This window comes from Globicephala melas, chromosome 11, assembly GCF_963455315.2.
Source record: "Globicephala melas chromosome 11, mGloMel1.2, whole genome shotgun sequence".
In the NCBI taxonomy this organism is placed as follows: domain Eukaryota; kingdom Metazoa; phylum Chordata; class Mammalia; order Artiodactyla; family Delphinidae; genus Globicephala; species Globicephala melas.
Window position 1 is genome coordinate 25,704,004 of NC_083324.2, and position 18,830 is coordinate 25,722,833.

Consider the following 18,830-nt stretch of genomic DNA (forward strand, 5'->3'; position numbering starts at 1 on the left):
TCACATCGCCGCTTGGGCTTTGGGACAGGCAGTGGCTCAGCCAGTTTGGGCGACAGTGATGGGGGAGGGGAGGCCACACACCACCTCCTGAGAATGACTCATGCCACACTCCTCCCCACCTCAGAACCTCTGCTTGCTTTCCCTCTGCCTGGAAAACTCTCTCCCTGGTCTTTCTCAGAGCTGCTTCCTACTTGGTCTTCTAGTCACAACTCACATGTCACTTCGGTGGGGAGGCCTTTCCTGTTCCATCCTCGGCTCCTCTCTTATCTCCTTGCTTGTTTCCATCATGACACTTATCACGACCTATAAATGGCAAGTTTATCTATGTGTTTACCTGTCTGTTGTCTGTCTTCCTCACTTGACTTGAAGCCCCATGAGGCTAGAGATGACTGTCTGCATCACTGCTGTATGCCCAGCATCTTCATACAGTGAGTGCCTAGTACACAGTATGTGCTCAATCACTGTTGTCTGCCTGGGGGGTTGGTTGGATATGGATGGAAGGATGGTTGGACAGATGCAGGGAAGGATGGAAAGATGCACAGAAGAAAAGAAGGAAGATTTGGCCACTCTCCTTAAAACAAGGTGGTGGGAAGAACATTGGTCTTGGAGTCAGACGGCGTAGGTTCTAGTCTGTATAACTTTAGTCGAGTTGCTTATGAGTTTGTAGAACACATAGTTCATCTGCGTGAAATGGATGAAAATGACAACTTTATAGGGCTGCTGAGAATGAGTAAAGGAGATAAACTGTGAGAAAAAATGACTATTATAAACCTTTTGTAAATGTAAGAAATAATATTAATATTAGAAATACAGCCGCCGTGTTCAGCCTTACCGGCCATCCTCCAGTAGCAAAGTACGTACTGGAGTCAGGGTCCTGGGGCTCAGACCTGTGGTGTGGAGCCCTTGATCCTTTGGGGACAGACTTCCGCCTCTCGCAGCATCCTCATCTCACGTGGAAGGTAGGAGCTGAAGCCCTGTGCGCGGGTCGTGTGATCATGTGACGCATGCGATTTCGGAGGGGAACAGGTAGTGTTCTTTGTGATAGTTCAGTTTTGACAATTCTGACCTATTCCTCACAGGAGTATCTCAGCGATATCTTAAAGCAGGGGGACCCCACTTCCAATTCTTACCGGCTCACTTACTCAGCACGGTGATGCCTTTTTTGGCTAAGAATACCCACTGTTTCTTTATTCAATTAGATCCAGGCAGCCTGCAGCCCAGTACAATCTCTCTTCACTCAAAACACGTATTTACCTATTTTTTAGTTAAAAAAAAAAAACAAAAAAACGCGTAAAGTGGGAAAGGTGTTCCACAGTGCGGTAAACTGAGAATAATTTTTGGCTCATTTTAGGCTGATGCTCTGCATTTGTGTGATACGTTTCCAATAAGTCCTCATTGGAAATTTGAGGAAATGGGGCAGCAGAGCAGACTGGGGAAGCCTGGCTCCTGCCCAGCCCCTCGTAAGTCTGGCCTGCCGAGGACAGATCCTTTAGGTGGTTGGCAGTGGCATAAGTTATCACACCTCTGAGAGTCTGTGACCGATGTACAAAGACACAATTCAAAGCCAGGGCTTAGTGGTTTTAAATTATCCATGCCCCATCTCTCCCTACTTGCACAGAAAATTGAAAGTTGATAGCTGTAGAAGTCTGGTTTTCAGATGTTTTTTATCTGAGGAACCTAACTTAACTCTGTGATACCCGTAAGTGTACATTGCAATTCCAGCGTTTTTGGCATCTTCCACGCTACGTAAATAAATTCTCTGATCCTGCTACAGGGCACCAGATCAGAACAAACCCACTTATCTGCATTGAAGAATGCACATCTCCTTGCCGAGAGTGTACATGTGTGGGTAGCTCTGGCTCATGTCTTTTTATTTCGGGCCAGAGTCTTGTCCCTTGGTCCTTGCTGATGGTGTGCACATAGAATGAAATCTGGTCTCTGGTTTCTTAACATGAGGGAAAAAGGGGACCCAGCAGCTGTTTCTGTTTAACAGTGATTATCTCTGGGATTGTGAGTGTTTGAATTATTTTTTTTCTTCTTGCTTATCTGTAATTCCTGATTCTTTTCTACATACATTGTATATTGCTTTTCTTTTTAGGATAAGGAGGTAGTAGCTTTAAATTACCATAGGAGAAAAAGGCTTCCTCTTATTAAGAATAAAAGGAGTTATTCTTTCGCCTTTAGTGAACTCCAGTCATGGAAGAATTTAAACACCTAGGACGCATTTATTATTCAGCAAAAAGCTATGGAGGCTTTTGGGTTCTTTTAGCCCTCTGTCTTTAACAAAGATGTCTTTTCCCGCACCTGATCTCAGCTGCCTGAGGCATTGCCGTATTCAGCCCAGAACTTTGCATTCCTCATCTATCACTTGATTTGTGTTGGGACTGAGCCACTCTTCAAGCAGTCTGTCCTTTGACCCTGTGCATAAAAGTGGCCTGAACCTGATCTGACCATGGACTTGGGACACAGAAGCCCATACCACAGGGGAGGTAGAAGGCAGGAGCAAAAAGCAGGCTGGCAATGAGAGACACTGTTCTAGTGGCTGGTGTGGTCCTGCTTCTCACCAGCATCTTTTCACACACATGCCCCAGAGGGACCTAGCTGAGTGGCAGGTGGGCTTAGTGATATAAGAGTTTAATACATGGTAGTCCGGAGGGGTTGGCATAGATCCCCTGGAACAGTTTTAAAAATGTCCATTGTCCAGAGACCATCCAGTAATGTTGGTAGAACACGCCAGTTTTCAGACTATACTCTGACTCAGGTGCTCCCCTTCTAACTGGGAGGCTAGCTACAGAAAAATGTCCTCCAAGTGCGCGTCAGAATCACCTGGAATGCTGGTGGACATGCACTTCCGGGGCCCTGTCTCAGTCCTATCAAATCAAAGTCATTGGGGCACATCACTGCTCCCTAGTCATCTCCATGTAATGTCTTAGAAACCGGATATACAATTTCCTATGACTAGAATCATCATGATCTGCAGAGTTTGATGATTAGGAATTATCTGTCTCTTAAAAGCCATCGATAGCCTCTGTTTTTCTTTCTACCATCTGTCAAATTATTGGGCACCTACTTTACGTTTTGATAATACTAGAAATGACCTTGAACTGTCCTGGGAAGTATGCTGGTTTCCAGACTTGTGTCTTTGGAACCCTTGGGAGGTTAGGACCATGAAAATGCCTGGATGTTGGGAGAAGGTTGAGCTCGAGAGAAGTTGGGCTCCGGGCCTCCTTCTGTCACATCAACTTGGGCAGCTCTCTTTTATATACTGAGTTTCCACATGGGAGTTCTTTTGCAAAAAAATATTTTCCTCTCATTAAAAAAAGAAGAAGAAAGAGAAGAGGGATGAAAGAGAGAAAGAAGGAAAGCGCGGAGGGGGAGGACTTAATGATGTGTTTCCAATCCTATCCAAATCTAGAATCCTGCAGTTTTTGACTTGAACGTGTCAGCATCGTGTGACAACGGACGACTCCTTTCTTTCCTTCATCCTATCGCTTCTCACACAAAACAAGACATTGTGGTTCAGGATTCAGTGTTATAAATAACCTGTCAACATCTCAAAGATGAGACACCCCCCTAGAGACACACCGCCCCCCAATCTATTTATAATGAATCCTTCGGAATCACGGTAGGTGAGTTAATTGGTAGAAATTGTTAGTGATTTTGCAAATGCTGTGGTCACTGGTGCAGATGACCAGAGTACTTTGAGACGGTTCAAAAGAGAGCCTTCAATACCTCCCGGTATTGTGTATTTCATGGAAGAGCCACTGGTGGCTTCTGAATACGGAAGCGAATGAATTTACAGCTGCAGGTTTCGGGTGGGGGGTGGCAAGGGTTGTTGCTGGGTAGAGGGAAGAAGGGAGACGGAGGATGCAGGATCTCTGCTCTCTGAATCATGCCTTATTCCTTGGAAACCTGTCATTCACAAACCCAATTATGTACAGGTAGAATGTCACCTCTGACAGAATGAAACCAATGCAAGCTTTGTATGATTGGGTTTTTTAATGAAATCCTGCTTTACTAGCAGGTTCTATTTTCATAAATGTCTCTTTAAAAAAAAAAAAAGCCAAATCATATATTTCCCCACGCACTCCTGAGAAGCTTTAATCAGTGTGTCGAATCAGAGAGCTGTTGGGTGTTGCTGTGTGCATTTTGCCAAGAGGGAGAGAAAGACGTGAGGACCGAGAGAAAGGCTCTTGGCTCTCCCTCTGACCCCTCCACACCTTTCTGAGCATCTGGGCCTTGCGTTCCTCATTTGTAAACAGAAGTTGTTCAATTAGTCTCTCCGAAGGCTGTCATGGAAGCACTCAAAGGGTTAAAAGTTCTCTGCAAATAATAATGCCTTGCCACAGAAGTGCCTGTTCATTATAAATGAGGAATGGAAGGCAGGCAGCTAGCAGGGAACATACGTACGGTCCTTGTGGTTTTGATTTACCTTTTTTTTCTTTTTCCTTTTTCTGGTTTCCTCTTTGGTTTTGATTTTTCTGAATGTGTTTGTTGTTCAGGAGTGAGAGGCTGTTCTCTGGTTGGAGTCAGGTATGCCCTCTGTAGGTTGTTATTAGGGCTCGGGGGTCAGATTGATCCTACTTTGAATCTCTGTTCTGCTGGCTATTTCAGGTGTACTTTGAACATGTTGCTTAAACTCTCTGAGCCTTTGTTCTCTGGAAAGTGGGAGTGATATTTCCTTTCTTGGATGACTGGTGTGTGAATCTGGGCTCGTGCGTGTCAGGTGTAAGCAAGTCAGGTGCTGCGCGTCCTGCTCCGGTGCCTCCACGCTAATCCTGCTTGCCCTTATCCGGCTTCACCATTCTTGTTTTGCGTCGCACTTAGCATTTTTAACGTGCTATTGTATATGATCGAATGATTTGTCATGTTTGTTGCTTATTGTTTGTTTCTTCCCCTCTGAGAATATAGGTTCTGTGAGGGGAGGGATCTTTATTTGTTTTCGCTGGGTATCAGTAGTGCCTAGAGCAGTACCTGGCAGATGGTAGGTACTTGGTGGTTATTTGCTGAATGACTAAAGAGGGCCCGAAGCCCTCGCCCCTTTCTCCCTCCTGTTCCGGCTTCTACTCGGTGAGACTCATTATGGATCTGGTTCTTCAATTCTGCGTTTTGCTTTCGTCTTGTCTTTGTTCCTTCTTCTGGAGCTTCGGAGTTCATTAGATTATGTCCATCCAGCGTTAAAAAGTGTGCTGTTCCCTGCCTTGCTGAATAAATGAGTTTCACTGATGAATATTCTGCAGACTGCATTTAGAAAAAAGATCTCTACATTTTATTCTAAAAGTATGACTTTCTAGTAAAAAACCATTAGTCACCAAAGAGCTTCCTGAACTTGCTTAAACACACTGAAACTTTTTTCTTCCCTTAAGTCATAAACTGACATAAAAAGTTTCGGAGGGAAAAAAAAAAACCGAAACCCTGACTGCTTCCCAAGACCCCTGACTTGTTTACAGTAGCTAATTAATTAAAGAGTTACTGTTAAAATGAGCTCAGACTATTTTTAAAAGCAATAGCCAGGGTTTGGATGAAGCTTCTCTGAGGTTGGAGATGCAAACCAGATCCAAGTGTGCATTCTGTCTGGGTATATCTTCAGTCGGATGAAAGGCAGGAAGTGGGAGAATCTGACAAGCCTCACTTGGCTGGACAAAACTGATTTTGTTTCTTTAAATGCATTTTGGTGTCAAAATTCAGGCCAAGACATTAAAAGAATAGGGACAAAAACCGACTGATCATCTCAATAGATGCAAAAAAGCATCTGACAAAATCCAACACCCTTTGTTGATAAAAACACTCAATGACTAGCATAGAAGGAAGCTTTTTCAACTTAAAAAAGGAAAGTTACCAAAAAACGCACAATTATGTAATACTTGATGGTGAAGGATTGGATACTTTCCCTTAAGGTCAGGAACAAGACAGAGAGCTCCACACTTGCCACTTCTGTTCACTGGAGGACCTAGCCAGAGCAGTAAGGCAAGGTAAAGAAAAAAATCAGCATTAGATTGGAAAGGAAGGAGTGCAACGGTCTCTATTCACAGATGATGTGATCTTGTATATAGGAAATCCTAAGGAATACACACACACACACACACACACACACACACACACACACACACACACACACACACACACACACACACACACACTATTTGAACTAATAAACCAGCTCAGCAAAATTGTAAGATACAAGATCAAGGTACAGAAATCATTTGTGTTTCTCTACTCCACAATCTGAAAATGTAATTATGCAAACAATTCCATTTACAATAATGTCAAAAAGAATAAAATACTTGGGAGTGGACTTAACAAAAGAAGTGCACAACTTGTACCTGAAAACCACAAAATATCATTGAAAGAAATTCGAGTAAACTGAAATAAATGGAAAGACGTTCTTTGTTCATGGATTGGAAGACTTAATATTGTTACGATAGCAATACTCTCCGAATTAAAGATTCAGTGCGATCCCTGTCAAAATCCCAGCTTGATTTTTTGCAGAAATTGGCAAGCCAACCCTAAAATTTATATTGATAATTCAGATGTCAGGGGCCCAAAAGAGCGAAAATAATTTTTTAAAAGAAGAACAGAGACTGAGTGAACTGATGAGGATGATTATAATTTTTGTGACTTTCTGTTTGAATTTAAAAAAAAAAAAAGAACAGAGTTGGAGGGCTCACACTTTACAATCTCAGAACTTACTACAAAAAACTACAGTAATGAAGACAGTATGGTACTAGCATAAGGATACACATATAGATCAATGGAATAGAATTGAGAGACCAGAAGAAACCCTTATATTTATGATCAATTGATTTTTGACAAAGGTCAATGCAGTTGAATGGTGCTGGGACAGTTAGATAGGCGCATGAGGATGAAGTTGGACTCCTACTTCATGCCATATACAAAACGCAACTCAGAATGGGTCATAGACTCAAGTATAAGAGCTAAAACCATAAAACTCTTAGATGAAAATACAAGAGTAAATCTTAATGACCTTGGGTCAAGCAACGGTTTCTTAAATATGATACCCAAAGCATAAGGAACAACAAAAAAAATTGGGCTTCCTCAAAACCAAAAACTTCGGTGTTTCAAAGGACGTCATCAAGAAAGGGAAGACAGCCCACCAAATGAGAGAAAATTTTTACAAAGCATATAGCTGATAAGGGCTTGTATCCAGAAAGTATATAAGGAATGCTTTCAGTTCAACAATAAAAAGACAGTTTTAAATGAACTAAAGATTTGAATAGCCATTTCTCCAAAGAAGATATATAATAAGCACATAAAAAGATGCTTAACATCATTAGTCATTAAGGAAGTACAAATCAAAACCATTGTAAGATACCACTTCACACCCACTAGGCAACAATCAAAGAGAAAGACAGTGTCAAGTGCAGCAAGAATGTGGAGAAAATGGAGCACTCGTTCATTAACAGGTGGGAATGTAAAAAAGAGCAGATATTTTGGAAAACAGTTTGATAGTTCCTCAAAATGTTAAACGTAAAGTTACTGTATGACCCAGCAATTCCATTCCTAGGTAAATACCCAAGAGAATTGAAAACATATATCCATACAAAAAACCACGTACATAAATAAAGCACCATTATTCAAAAAAACTAAAAAGTGGAAACAATGCAAATGTCTACCAGTTGATAAATGGATAAACAAAATTTAGTTTATGGAATATTATAATGCAATAAAAGGAAATGAAAGATTGACACATGCTTCAACATGGATTTATCTTAAAAACATCATGCTGTGTGAAAGAAGCCAGTTTCAAAAGACTGCATATAGTAAGATTCCATTTATGTGAAATTTCCAGTACAGGTAAAACTTTAGAGACAGGAAATAGATTAGTGGTTGTCAGGGCCTGGGGGGAGGGGAAGGTGGGAAGTTACTGCTAATGCACATGGAGTTTCATTTGAGGGTGAAGAAAATGTTCTAAAATTAGTGGTGATGCTTTCACATCTCTGAGAATATACTAAAAACCAATGAATTGTAGACTTTAAAATGGAGAATTTTATGGTGTGTGGATTATATCTTCACAAAGCTGTTGTCAAAAAATTCAGGCATATGGGGATTAGAATTCTGGGCTGTTTTATAAGGTGCTCCTGAAGCTAATACTGAAGGTCAGAGTACAGGTACAACAGCTTATTAAAATTATTTCCTCCTTTATTTTTTTCCTTTCTTTTTATTTTACTGGTAGAAGCTAGAAATGCTCTTGTGTTGCTGACATCAGCGTTTTTATTGCTTCATCATTTTTGTAGCCATGGAAAAGGGAACAGATGGTAATCTTAAAAGAGAAATGTTTTATTTGGGGGAGAGAATTGTTATCTTTGGCTGCTATCTTTTGAAATAATTCACATGCATGATCCTCTTGTATATTAAAAAAAAAGCTACCAATGTGGGGTAATTTGGGGTTTCTAATTAGAATTTCAAACCTACAAGTACCTTTAGTGGAGGTGGAAATGTCTTTCCCATGAGATCTTAGGGTCAGCTTTGTTTAATGGGCAAAAATATTTTTGCTCTTCTTAAAGAAAATCTCACCTGCAGTTATTTTTATAACCACTTCCTTTTCCTAAGGTCTAGAAACCTTTTATAAAAAGGGAATGTTGTCACTATTTGTTAAACCTACTGGTAACATTTCTGGTCTGCATATGTATTGTGTATATTTAATGACTCTTCCAGTCAAGGAAATTGTGGTCAAGGTCCATATCTAGTGTTCTACCTAGTAAAATAAAAGGTGTTCTGACATGCCTCTTGGGATACTGATGTAGAAGAAGAGGTTGCAGTCCATGTTTAAATACCCTTAGCGTGCTTACCTGGTGGCCTCTGATGGCTCAGGACGTTTCCAGGTACGCAGTGCCACGCCTTCTACAAAGACAGGCGTGCTGTGGAACTCTCCTTCAGATGCCAGAAGCCGGTTGCCAAGGAATGTGTTTGTGGTTTGGGATCCAAGGGCTGGTGAGTGGCCGGCCAAGTGAAAAACATGGTTTCTTTTGCCTTCCTTCTCACCTCCCGCCTTTGCCGCTTGCAGGAAGATCTGTCTGCACTGCAAGTGCCCTCAGGAGGAGCACATGGTGACGGTGATGCCCCTGGCGATGGAGAAGACTGTCAGCAAACTCATGTTTGACTTCCAGAGGAACTCGACCTCGGATGACGACTCAGGCTGTGCCTTGGAGGAGTACGCCTGGGTCCCGCCGGGGCTGAAGCCTGAACAGGTACCGTTCTTGACAGGAGGGCATTTGTGGGGTTGGTTTTTACCTTTATCTTACCCATCCTTCCTCATTCCGGTTCAGAAGGGAGAGTTGACTGTGCTGATTCAGAGAAGTGGGGCTACATGAGATGAAGATATCTGGGGCCCCAGTGGGAAACCAGAAAGAGAAATGAAACTGAGCCTTGGGTGGGCCATGGCTAGTTCATTCTGTATTGCCATTTTTAACCAAATCTTTTTTAACCAAAAGATTGTCTAGAAACGTCTAGAAACATTAGATAATGAAACTTCATTTTTGGAGAGGGAAGGGACGTTCTACATTGGCCATCAATCTTAATGTTAAGATTCTTCGTAAGGAAATAAGGATTTACCTTATTCTTCCCAGTGATCTAATGCTGTGTTCAAAGGTTTGGCCTGGCTTTACAAAGAAAGACATTGACATTTCCTGAAATATTTTGGCACTGCCCACAGACTGTAAATATTATTAACTTGGTTAGATGAACTTGGTTTCTTTCGTTTCACTGCATTTCTCTCAGTGATACACAGCTTCTGCTTTGCATTTCTTGGTACTTGGAATTTTCGCTTCCACGAGCCTCATGTTGGTTTAGAAGCCCCTCCTGTAAGCTGGATATTGTCGTGATCTTCCCTGTGCGTCTCTGAGACACAGGTTTATCAGAATCTTAAGTGTGCGGCCACTATACCCTTCCTCTGACACAAGAAGTTTCTTTCTCTGGAGATCTTCTCTATGTCTGACAATGTTTTGAAGCTTAAAAACCCTGAAATGTGAAGTCAGGAACTTGAGATGTGGTGATGCTTTTAGAAAAGGTTCTTTATGGTTAGGGAAGACCTAAGAATTCGCCAAGAACTTAAGGATGGGACCCTGATAACACCTCTTTGGTTAGCCATTTCTTGTCTATGGCCATACCACCCTGAATGCACCCAATCTCGTCTTCCATTAGCCATTTCTTCTTCTTCCTTTCTTTCTGAGGTTGTAAATTAACAGATGAAATCAAGCACACAGGCAGGATTTGTTTAGCCAGCAAAGGATTGTTTAAATTTCGAATTAGTCACTAATACTTAAAAATTACTAACACTTAAAAATTAGGAAATTTTAATTTTAAAGTTTAAAATCTTACTCTTCAGGGATTTGTGTGCAGGCCATTGAGTTGAGCACTAGTACTTCTTTCCAGGAAGTGTTGAGAAAGAATGCCTCTCCAAAGTCACCCTAGTCTCCACTAAGCCCTTTTGTGTTAATCTTCCTACGCCCCACAGGCACTTCCGGTTTGTGATCTCTACTCTGATTCTTACTAGGAAGAAAATGTCTTAGAACAGAAACATTCACAGAAAATAATCTGCATGAGAATTGAAGGGACTTCTGTGTTGGGTTATCGGCAGAAAGAAAGAAGTGTGTTCTCTCTTAGTTTGTAGGTTAAGGTTATATCTTGATTTTCTTCTGTTCCAGTAAAGACTGTATTATTAAAGAGTAAGTTGAAGAAGAATGAGAGTATTTGATTGAGTTTGTCTGGAAACTCAGATGAGGTGGTGGGTGACTGAATATCTGTGTTTGACATCACGATTCTACTGGCAGTACTTGAGCAGTGAGTTTTCACACCTCTATACTGCTGTGAGCTTGTTTCGTTTTCTTGCTAACCTCATTTCCAGCAGCTTCTAAGAGACCCACGCTTCTTTTATTCACATTGCTTCCTGCTGAGTTGGGCCCTGAAATTCCAAAGTTAAGCTATTTTCAGTTCCCTGCTTAGGTAGATTGTTTTCTAAGGCCATTAAATATCATTCTATGGTGTTCATATTCAGAGAACATTTTCTGCTGCCCCAAGAGAACAGGCAGTTGCAGAAGCTAAAGATCTTGGTTACATTCACCAATTCCAAAAGCAAGTGCTTACGTATTTTTGAAGGCCACTTGCCTCATCCAAAGTGAACGTCTTTGGAAAACAAAATGACTTTCTTTGATTTGTTTTGAAAGAAAATGTTTAATGCTAGGACTTCCCTGTGGGCGCAGTGGTTAAGAATCCGCCTGCCACTGCAGGGGACACGGGTTCGATCCCGGGTTCGATCCCTGGTCCGGGAAGATCCCACATGCCAGGGAGCAACTAAGCCCATGTGTCACGACTACTGAGCCTGCGCTCTAGAGTCTGTGCTCCGCAACAAGAGAAGCCCACGCACCGCAATGAAGAGTAGGCCCCACTCGCTGCAACTAGAGAAAGCCCGCGCACAGCAATGAAGACCCGACACAGCCAAAAAAAAATTTTTTTAATAAATAAATAATAAATTTTAAAAAATGATTAATGCTATTAAACAAGTGGTTTGAATTATGTCAGATGGCAGGATATTCCCGTCTCTTATAACTGTATTTTTCTTTAAATGGTTTTCTCTATTCCCTACACTTACTCAAACCTATATGATACAGATGATTAGAAAGGAAGTCGTTCTCCAGAGAGAGACTGTCTCTTTAAGCTGTTTGAAGGGCTCTATATTTGTCTAATAAACTATGGATCTGTATTAAAGGTGTTTCAGGGGATCATGTTGCATGAAAAAAATGGTCTTCAAATTTTTTAATTATGAGATCTTTTAAAGTCTGTTATTAATGGAACTGATTATAGGTTTAAAGATTTTTTAAAAGCTGCCTAGTAGCTTTTAGAAAAATTTGAGACCCTAAATGCCTTTTACTAATAAAAATTCTGATGTTTAATACGATGTTAGTGGTCTCTGGTTTGAGAAAAACCATTTTTCTATCAAGAGAAATTACAGTGAACATTCAAATGCTTTGTGCTGGAGGAGAAATAGTCCAGACAAGTTAGGGTTCCAAGTAATGTGTTTTCATTCTTGTTAGAAACCTTTCATTGTATTCCCTGGTCGTGGGGTTGGTAATATGCCTTCAGGTGACACTCTTTATTATTCTATTTCTTCCGAGAAATACCTTCTTCAGTTCAATATAATGTGAACGAAAGTTACCTCCGTTTTAGGGAGGTGTTCTTGAACACCGGCACTTAATTTTATAAAAATCCATTAGCTGCAAAACGCAACCTTCTTAAAATAGTGTGGAAAATGTTAAATATAACAGTCGATGCTGGAAAAGAAAGGCTTCTCTCTTGTATTTTTTAATGGCTGGACTGAAAACTGATCGGAGAAGTTGCCCAGATCCTTTGCCTCTGCTCGCTGCGAATGAGGTGTTTAGTATTATCTAGAGAGCCCTGCGGAGGCAGAGCAGAGAACTGGAGTCTTCCTTGATTGACCATCTGAAGTTATCTATAAGGCTCCAATTTCTCTTCAGGCTTGAGCAATTCATCGCATGTGCCCTGTCTCCTAGAGATGCTATGGTGATACACTTACAGTAGATAATACTTTAGGAAGAATTTGGAAATTATTTAACAAGCTTTAAGAAAGGAAAACGGTGAGCAGGGTTTCTCAATCTCAGTGCTGTTGACATTTTAAGCTGAATAATTCTTGGTGTCGGGGCGGTCCTGTGCATTGTAGGATGATTAGCAGTGTCCCTGGCCTCCACCGACCAGATGTCAGTAGCACTCACCACCCTCTCCCCGCAACGTTGGGGTGACCAAACATGTGTCCAGATATTGCCCATTGCCCCTGGGGGATGAGCCGGGCACCCCAGTTGAGAACCACTGGGTAAAAGTAATGGTAGAACCTGGAGGACATGTCAGCACAAGTCGGGCCCAGTCAGAACAAGAAAAGGATGACTCAATTCAGCAAACCTTTATTTGCGCACCTACCAGGTCCTAGCCCTGGTGTTATAGCTGCTGCCTTGAAAGGAGGCTGAGTGTTTGGCAGAGTGAAGAAGGCGATCCCACGCTGCTCAAGCAGAGGCCAGTGCTCTCCGAGGTGGATCCTGCCATCCTCCCGAGAAGTCAAAACAAGAAGTGAAATGGTGTGAGGGACAGGTGACAGGTGGGTCACCATTTGTCCTCCAAAACAGGAATAGCTTTCTCCTTCTGTAATGGGAAGACTTGCCCATTGAAAAAAAGGGAAAGATAAGAAGAAAGAAAGCAGATAAAAATCACTCATAATTCTCCCAACCAAGGAAAATTGTTTTCCAACCTTTTTTGCATGTGTGTAACAAGTATATATATGGGGTACATTTCTGTTTTGTTTTGGACAGAAATGTGATGATGCTGTCCACTTATCCTGAAATTTTTTTCAGTTTATGTATCATGAACTTTTTTTCTGTGTTTTTTTCTATACTTAGACCCAGATCATCTTTGGGAGTAGCTGTATAGTTCTCCACTGGTAGTTACTAACCTGTAGTGGCACCACCCACCACTAGGGCGTGCTTGGAAATGTATGTTTAGAAGCGGGGGTTGAGGGGTGGGGGAACTTCCCAGGCGGTCCAGAGGTTAAGACTTCATCTTCCAGTGCAGGGGATGTGGGTTCGATCGCTGGGCAGGGATCCCACATGCCTCGAGGCCAAGAAACCAAAACATAAAACAGCAGCAGTATTGTAACAGATTCAATAATAAAGATTTTAAAGACGGTCCACATCAAAAAAAAAAAAATCTCAGAAGCGGGTAGTTATTGTCAAAATGACTAGGGAACCTCCACTAGTATTTCAGTGGGTGGGGGCTTGGGATGCTTAACAGCCTGAAAAGGATCAGACGATAGCGCTGGAAGGAGAATTGACCCCTCCCAAATGCCAAGAGTACCACCATGAACTGAAAATTTATTTTTGAACGTGTGCAGCCTTGGTAGCTTTTCTCTATATTAAGTAAACGGGAGCAGCCACCCTTTCTGCACACTTGCTTGCTCGTCGCCTTCAGCACGATTCCTAGAGGTGGATAGGTCACGTGTAAACCTCTTTAAGACTTTTGATTCATTGTGCCAAACTGCCCTCCGGAAATGTTGTGGCCGGTGCGTCCTCTGGGTGGATAGATGTCATTGGGTACATGAGGATACGTTTTTTTTTTTTATTAGTGCTTCTACTCCTGATCCTTGAAAATCTGAAGAGACCATCAGATCACTTCTCCTGAGCTGAGTGTCCTTTTCATTGATGTTTTGGATACTCCAGGTATCCATGGAGAGTTCTCAAATGTGGATGTCACCAAATGTTAGTCATTTTACCTTGACCTTAATCGTTTTTTTGCACATAAAAAATAGCCATTGGGTTATTTGTCTGGAACTCTCAACGTTCACTTCAAACTATTGCAGGAAGGATGAAGAGTGGATACTAGAAGTAATTGCCCAATTTTGGGCTTTCAAAGCATTCTTCCATATGTGGCAAAATAGACTCTCCAGTACTACCTAAAGATGGGGCTGAATTAGCTGGTTTTGAGCCCTGTGAAACTCTAAAATCTATTTGCTGAGGGTACCTAAAATTCTTTATTTGGCTTTTCATTTTAATTTGATGACTGTTACTCATCCATCAGATGTCAAGGAGTGTCTCCTCAAGGAGTGTCTCCTCAAGGAGTCTCTCTGGCCACCCCCCTCTCCCAATACAAGACTAGGTCTCCAGTCCCACGCTTTGTGACAGACCCCACAGTTTTCCTTTTTAGTGCCTCTCAAACTTGTACTTACTTAGCAGCGTAATTTTTTGTTTAATATTTGGCTCCCCCACTTTGCTTTAAGATCCAGGAGGGCAGAGATCTTGTCTTCTTTGTTCTTCGGGAATTTTCCAGCACCTAGCACAGCACCTGACATGTGGCAGGCACCCCACCACTGTTTGTTAAGAGGCAGGCAGGTCACCGGAATCCTCTGCAGAAGCAGAGATGTTCAGGGTTGCATCACACAGTGAAAAGATAAAGGTCTTTTAAATGTTTTTCTACATGAAGAACTAGCCTGTATCCATTATTCCTGCTCCCTCTACTTCTCTTAAAAGTATGTATTCTAAGCACATTCCCCTAATAATCCCAGCTGCTTCAGAGATGTCTTAGGTTGCAAAGGGGCAGGAGATGGGTGACATCTTAGGAAGGACTATGCAGCAGCACAAACCTGTGGCAGCATTGCCAGCTCCAAGGCTCAGGGTCTGGAACATAGTGTGAGGAACCAAGGGTCTGGCAGAAGCCCTCTGTGTTTCCAAACCAGAGGACCATTTGTGTCACCGTAAAATTTGGAGAACCCATTGCGAGGCACAAGGTGAAGGGGAAGCAGCATAGCCCAGTGGGAAAGAGCTTCACTTCCGGAGTCCAGTAAATCTGACTACTGCTCCATCCCTTTCCGACCTCAGGAGAGTTGTTCAGCTTCCAGGAGCCTCAGTTTCCTCCTGATGATGATGATAATGTGGAGAAAATTCTTAAACTTTCATTGAACACTTGTTATGTGCCCACCACCATTTTCAACTTTTGTGTGCATTACTGTATTTAATTCTTATAACAACCTTATTCGGTAATTATCATTCCTGTCTCTGTTTTAGAAGTGAGTAAAGCAAGGCTCAGAGAAGTGGAATAACTTGCCTGAGGTCACACAGCTAAGGAGTAGCAGAGAGGGATTCATTCTCAGATACCCTGAGCCAGGAGCTGATACTCTTAGACCTCGAGAGCCCAGGGCTGATCTGGCCCTGAGTGAGGGAGTGTGTAGAAAGTTCCCAGGGCAGTGTGTACACATAGTAGATGCTCAATAAAATGATTGTTTCCTTATCACTCTTCTTGTGAAGCTATAGTAAGTGTTGCTGATTACTACTGCGGGGAAGTAGTACTACTTCCCGCAGTAGTAGTACTCCCCGCAGTACTACTGCGGGGAAGCGGGGAAGGAACATAAGACTGTCCAGGGCAGAAGAAGGTTATGTTGGGTGGAAAAGGGACATTAAACATAGGGTTAACCAGAATCCAGGATTGCTTCTCAGCCTGCTCAAGGGCTTTTAATCAAATCATTTTGATTGTGCTGCTCCGGGAGCCTTTCTGTTCTCCAGGTTCTCTGCTGTGGGATTGTCATAAAGGTGCAGCTTCTTTGTAATGAAGTTCTGGCTCCACTGAGCCAGAGCAGCTTGGACAGGGGACCAGACGGAGCCCCCTGACTCTGAAATATCCAGGGTCTCAAGCGGGCTTCGGGGGCTGTCTGCTGTAGAAATGAGGTCTGCCGCCCCCTTCCTCGGTGCCTGGGGTCACCTGCAGCATCACAGTCCCTGGGCCTGGGAGGAGTGAGTGAGCCCCCAGGGAGTTTTCTGTAGGCCGCTCAGAGTGCAAAGAGAACCTCCCCACAGAGGAGAATGGCCTATACTGAGGATCTGCAGGACAGCCGGAAGCGTGGCTCCTTGCCCTTGCCTCTCTTCCTTTGCCTGTCCCAGTCTCTTTAGCAGCCATCTCCAGTGGGTGGGCTTCATGGCAGCTCTCCACTGCATTGTACGCCCCTGGTCCGAGTGGAAGAATGAGTCAGAGCTTACGCTGGAGAACGTCGTGACAAAGGAATAGCGATTGGGCTCTTTCCGTTCCTTCCTTCCCTTAACTCCTGTGCACCTGCTCTGTGTCAGGCACCATGCTAGGCACTGGGGGTAAAAGAGCAACCAAGATCACTGAGGTTTCTGCTGCACTGTAGTTCTAAGTGGAGGTGTTGGAGACCTATACATTAGAAAACAAGGGACTAAGATAATTCAACATTGTGATTTTTTAAATGATGCTAATAGTAGTGCTATAAACATTTAATGAACTCTTCCATGTGCCAGGCACTGTCCTAGGTGCTCTGGGAGTTATCCTAGTGCTTTGTCTCGTTTAATTTATACTATGGAGGAAATGCAGTAGCTTCTGTGATCATGGCTGTGGGCCGGAGTGTTGGGGACCGCGGGGATTAGCTAATTTAGATTGATCGGTCAGGAGCAGACTCTCTGGGGTGGTGGTCTTTGAGCTGCTACTGAATGACATGAGGAAGCCCGCCCTGCAAAGATCTGGCTTGTGGCAGAAGTTCAGGGATTTACGTGAAGCTCAGAAGTAAGATGAAATCCGTACCAACTTTGTATCTGCACACAAAATTTGGGGAGAGTGTTGTTGGATGGTCTGGGGAGAAATGAACAGGGCCCATGCGGTGTCGAGCTCTGGCCAAGGTAGCCACCGACGTGAGGGCTGGGTAGTCCCACTGCTGTCCCTCCCCCTGGGAAATCGAAGGAGCCCCCATCACCCTTCACCTTGATGTTTCTGCCTGCGGGCAGAGATAAGGCAACAGATATCCCCTGTTCAGAGGCGACTAGAGAGGGAACAAGGAACCTTCCCCATGCCGAGGGCATAATGCACAATTTACACACGTTTCTGTCTGCCCCTCTTGTCCTATGCCCTACCTTCTAAAATGCGAGCCTGTTGGAGGGAGACACAGTGTCTTGCTCACCACTGCATACTCAGTGCCTAAAATAATGTCTGATACATTATTCAATAAACATGTTATATGAATAAACAGTCCCATTTAATCCTTGTATAAAATCGTCCACTTTCCCACTGAATACCCTGCAGCTCAGAGAAAATCAGGCTTGACCAGGATGTCACAGCTAGTAATGGGCAGAGCCAGGATTCACAGCAGCCTTATTTGGGCTTCTCTTCCTCCACACCCACCCCGCCCCCTGGCCCCGCCTTCCACGCTGATCCACCCAGGATATCAGATCCGAGGGAGCCAGCTTGGCATGTGTTGGAGGAGGGAGCGGCGTGCATCACGCTAGGCTCTTTCATGCTCGGGGGAGGGAGATGGCTTCTCATCTCCAGTTGACCCTGGTGACCAAGGAATTCCTCTTCCCCCACCTCCAGTTTCCCCATCGCTGCAGGAAGTAGCATGGTCCTACCTTCAAAGACTTGTTTCCCCATCAGCAATCTCTTTATCTCTGGCTCTTCTCAATCTCTCTTCCTGGCTGGGAGCCCGCTTGGTGACAACCAAATTTCGTCTTCTTCCTCCAGTGGCCGTCGTGTTCCTAGTACTGTGTCACATACCTGGGCACTCAACAGTGATATTCATTGAGCAGGTATTTATCAAGTGATAACTATATTCCAGGTACTGCGGGAACAGCCATGAGCAAAGTATCCTTGCTCTTAGGGAGCTGACACTCTAGTGGAGAATACAGACAGATGAACCACTGAATGAACAATACACTTTCAGAGAGTGATGTGTGCTGGGAAAGCAATAAAGAAAGGGTGATGTGATTTAGAGCCAGGGTTGGCCAAATTTTACTGTAAAGAGCCAGATGGTAAATATTTTAGACTTTGTGGGACATACAGTCTCTCTCGCAGATACCCAACTCTGACGTTGTCATGGAGAAGCAGTCATACACAACACATAATGAATGGGCATGGCCATGTGACAATAAAACTTTATTTACAAAAACAGGCAGCGGGTCTGATTTGACCCACAGGCTGTAGTTTGCTGGTCCCTGATTTGGAAAATCTACTTTAGATTGGGGGAGGGAGGCAAAGAAAGCCTGTCGGAGGAAATGACATCCGAGCTGAGTTGTTACTTGGAACGATGGTTAGATTACTCAGATTCAGCCTATTCCGGTGGTTTTCAAAATCTGGTTCCCATGCCTGCAACATGAGTATCATCTGGGAAGTTACTAAAAAAAATACAGATTTTCAGGCTCTGTCCCAGACCTACCGAACCAGAGCTGTGGAGGTGGGCCCAGCGTTCTCTTTCAACAGGGCCTTCAGGTGTTTCTATAACCTTAGCTGCCCTCAGCTTCAGTCGTCTTGTCTGTAAAATG

At 43.2% G+C, this 18,830-nt stretch overlaps 1 protein-coding gene across 5 annotated transcripts in view; it reads left to right on the forward strand.

Moving 5' to 3' along the window:
* The window catches only part of PRICKLE2 (prickle planar cell polarity protein 2), a 167,622-nt gene that overhangs the window by 59,642 nt on the left and 89,150 nt on the right, over positions 1–18,830 (forward strand). For all 5 annotated transcript variants that reach the window (XM_030867636.2, XM_060307452.1, XM_060307450.1 and 2 more), the window contains one exon: positions 9,026–9,209. In XM_030867636.2, coding sequence (XP_030723496.1) covers positions 9,066–9,209 — 144 coding nt within the window. In that variant the 5' untranslated portion in view covers positions 9,026–9,065. The remainder of the gene's footprint in view (positions 1–9,025; positions 9,210–18,830) is intronic.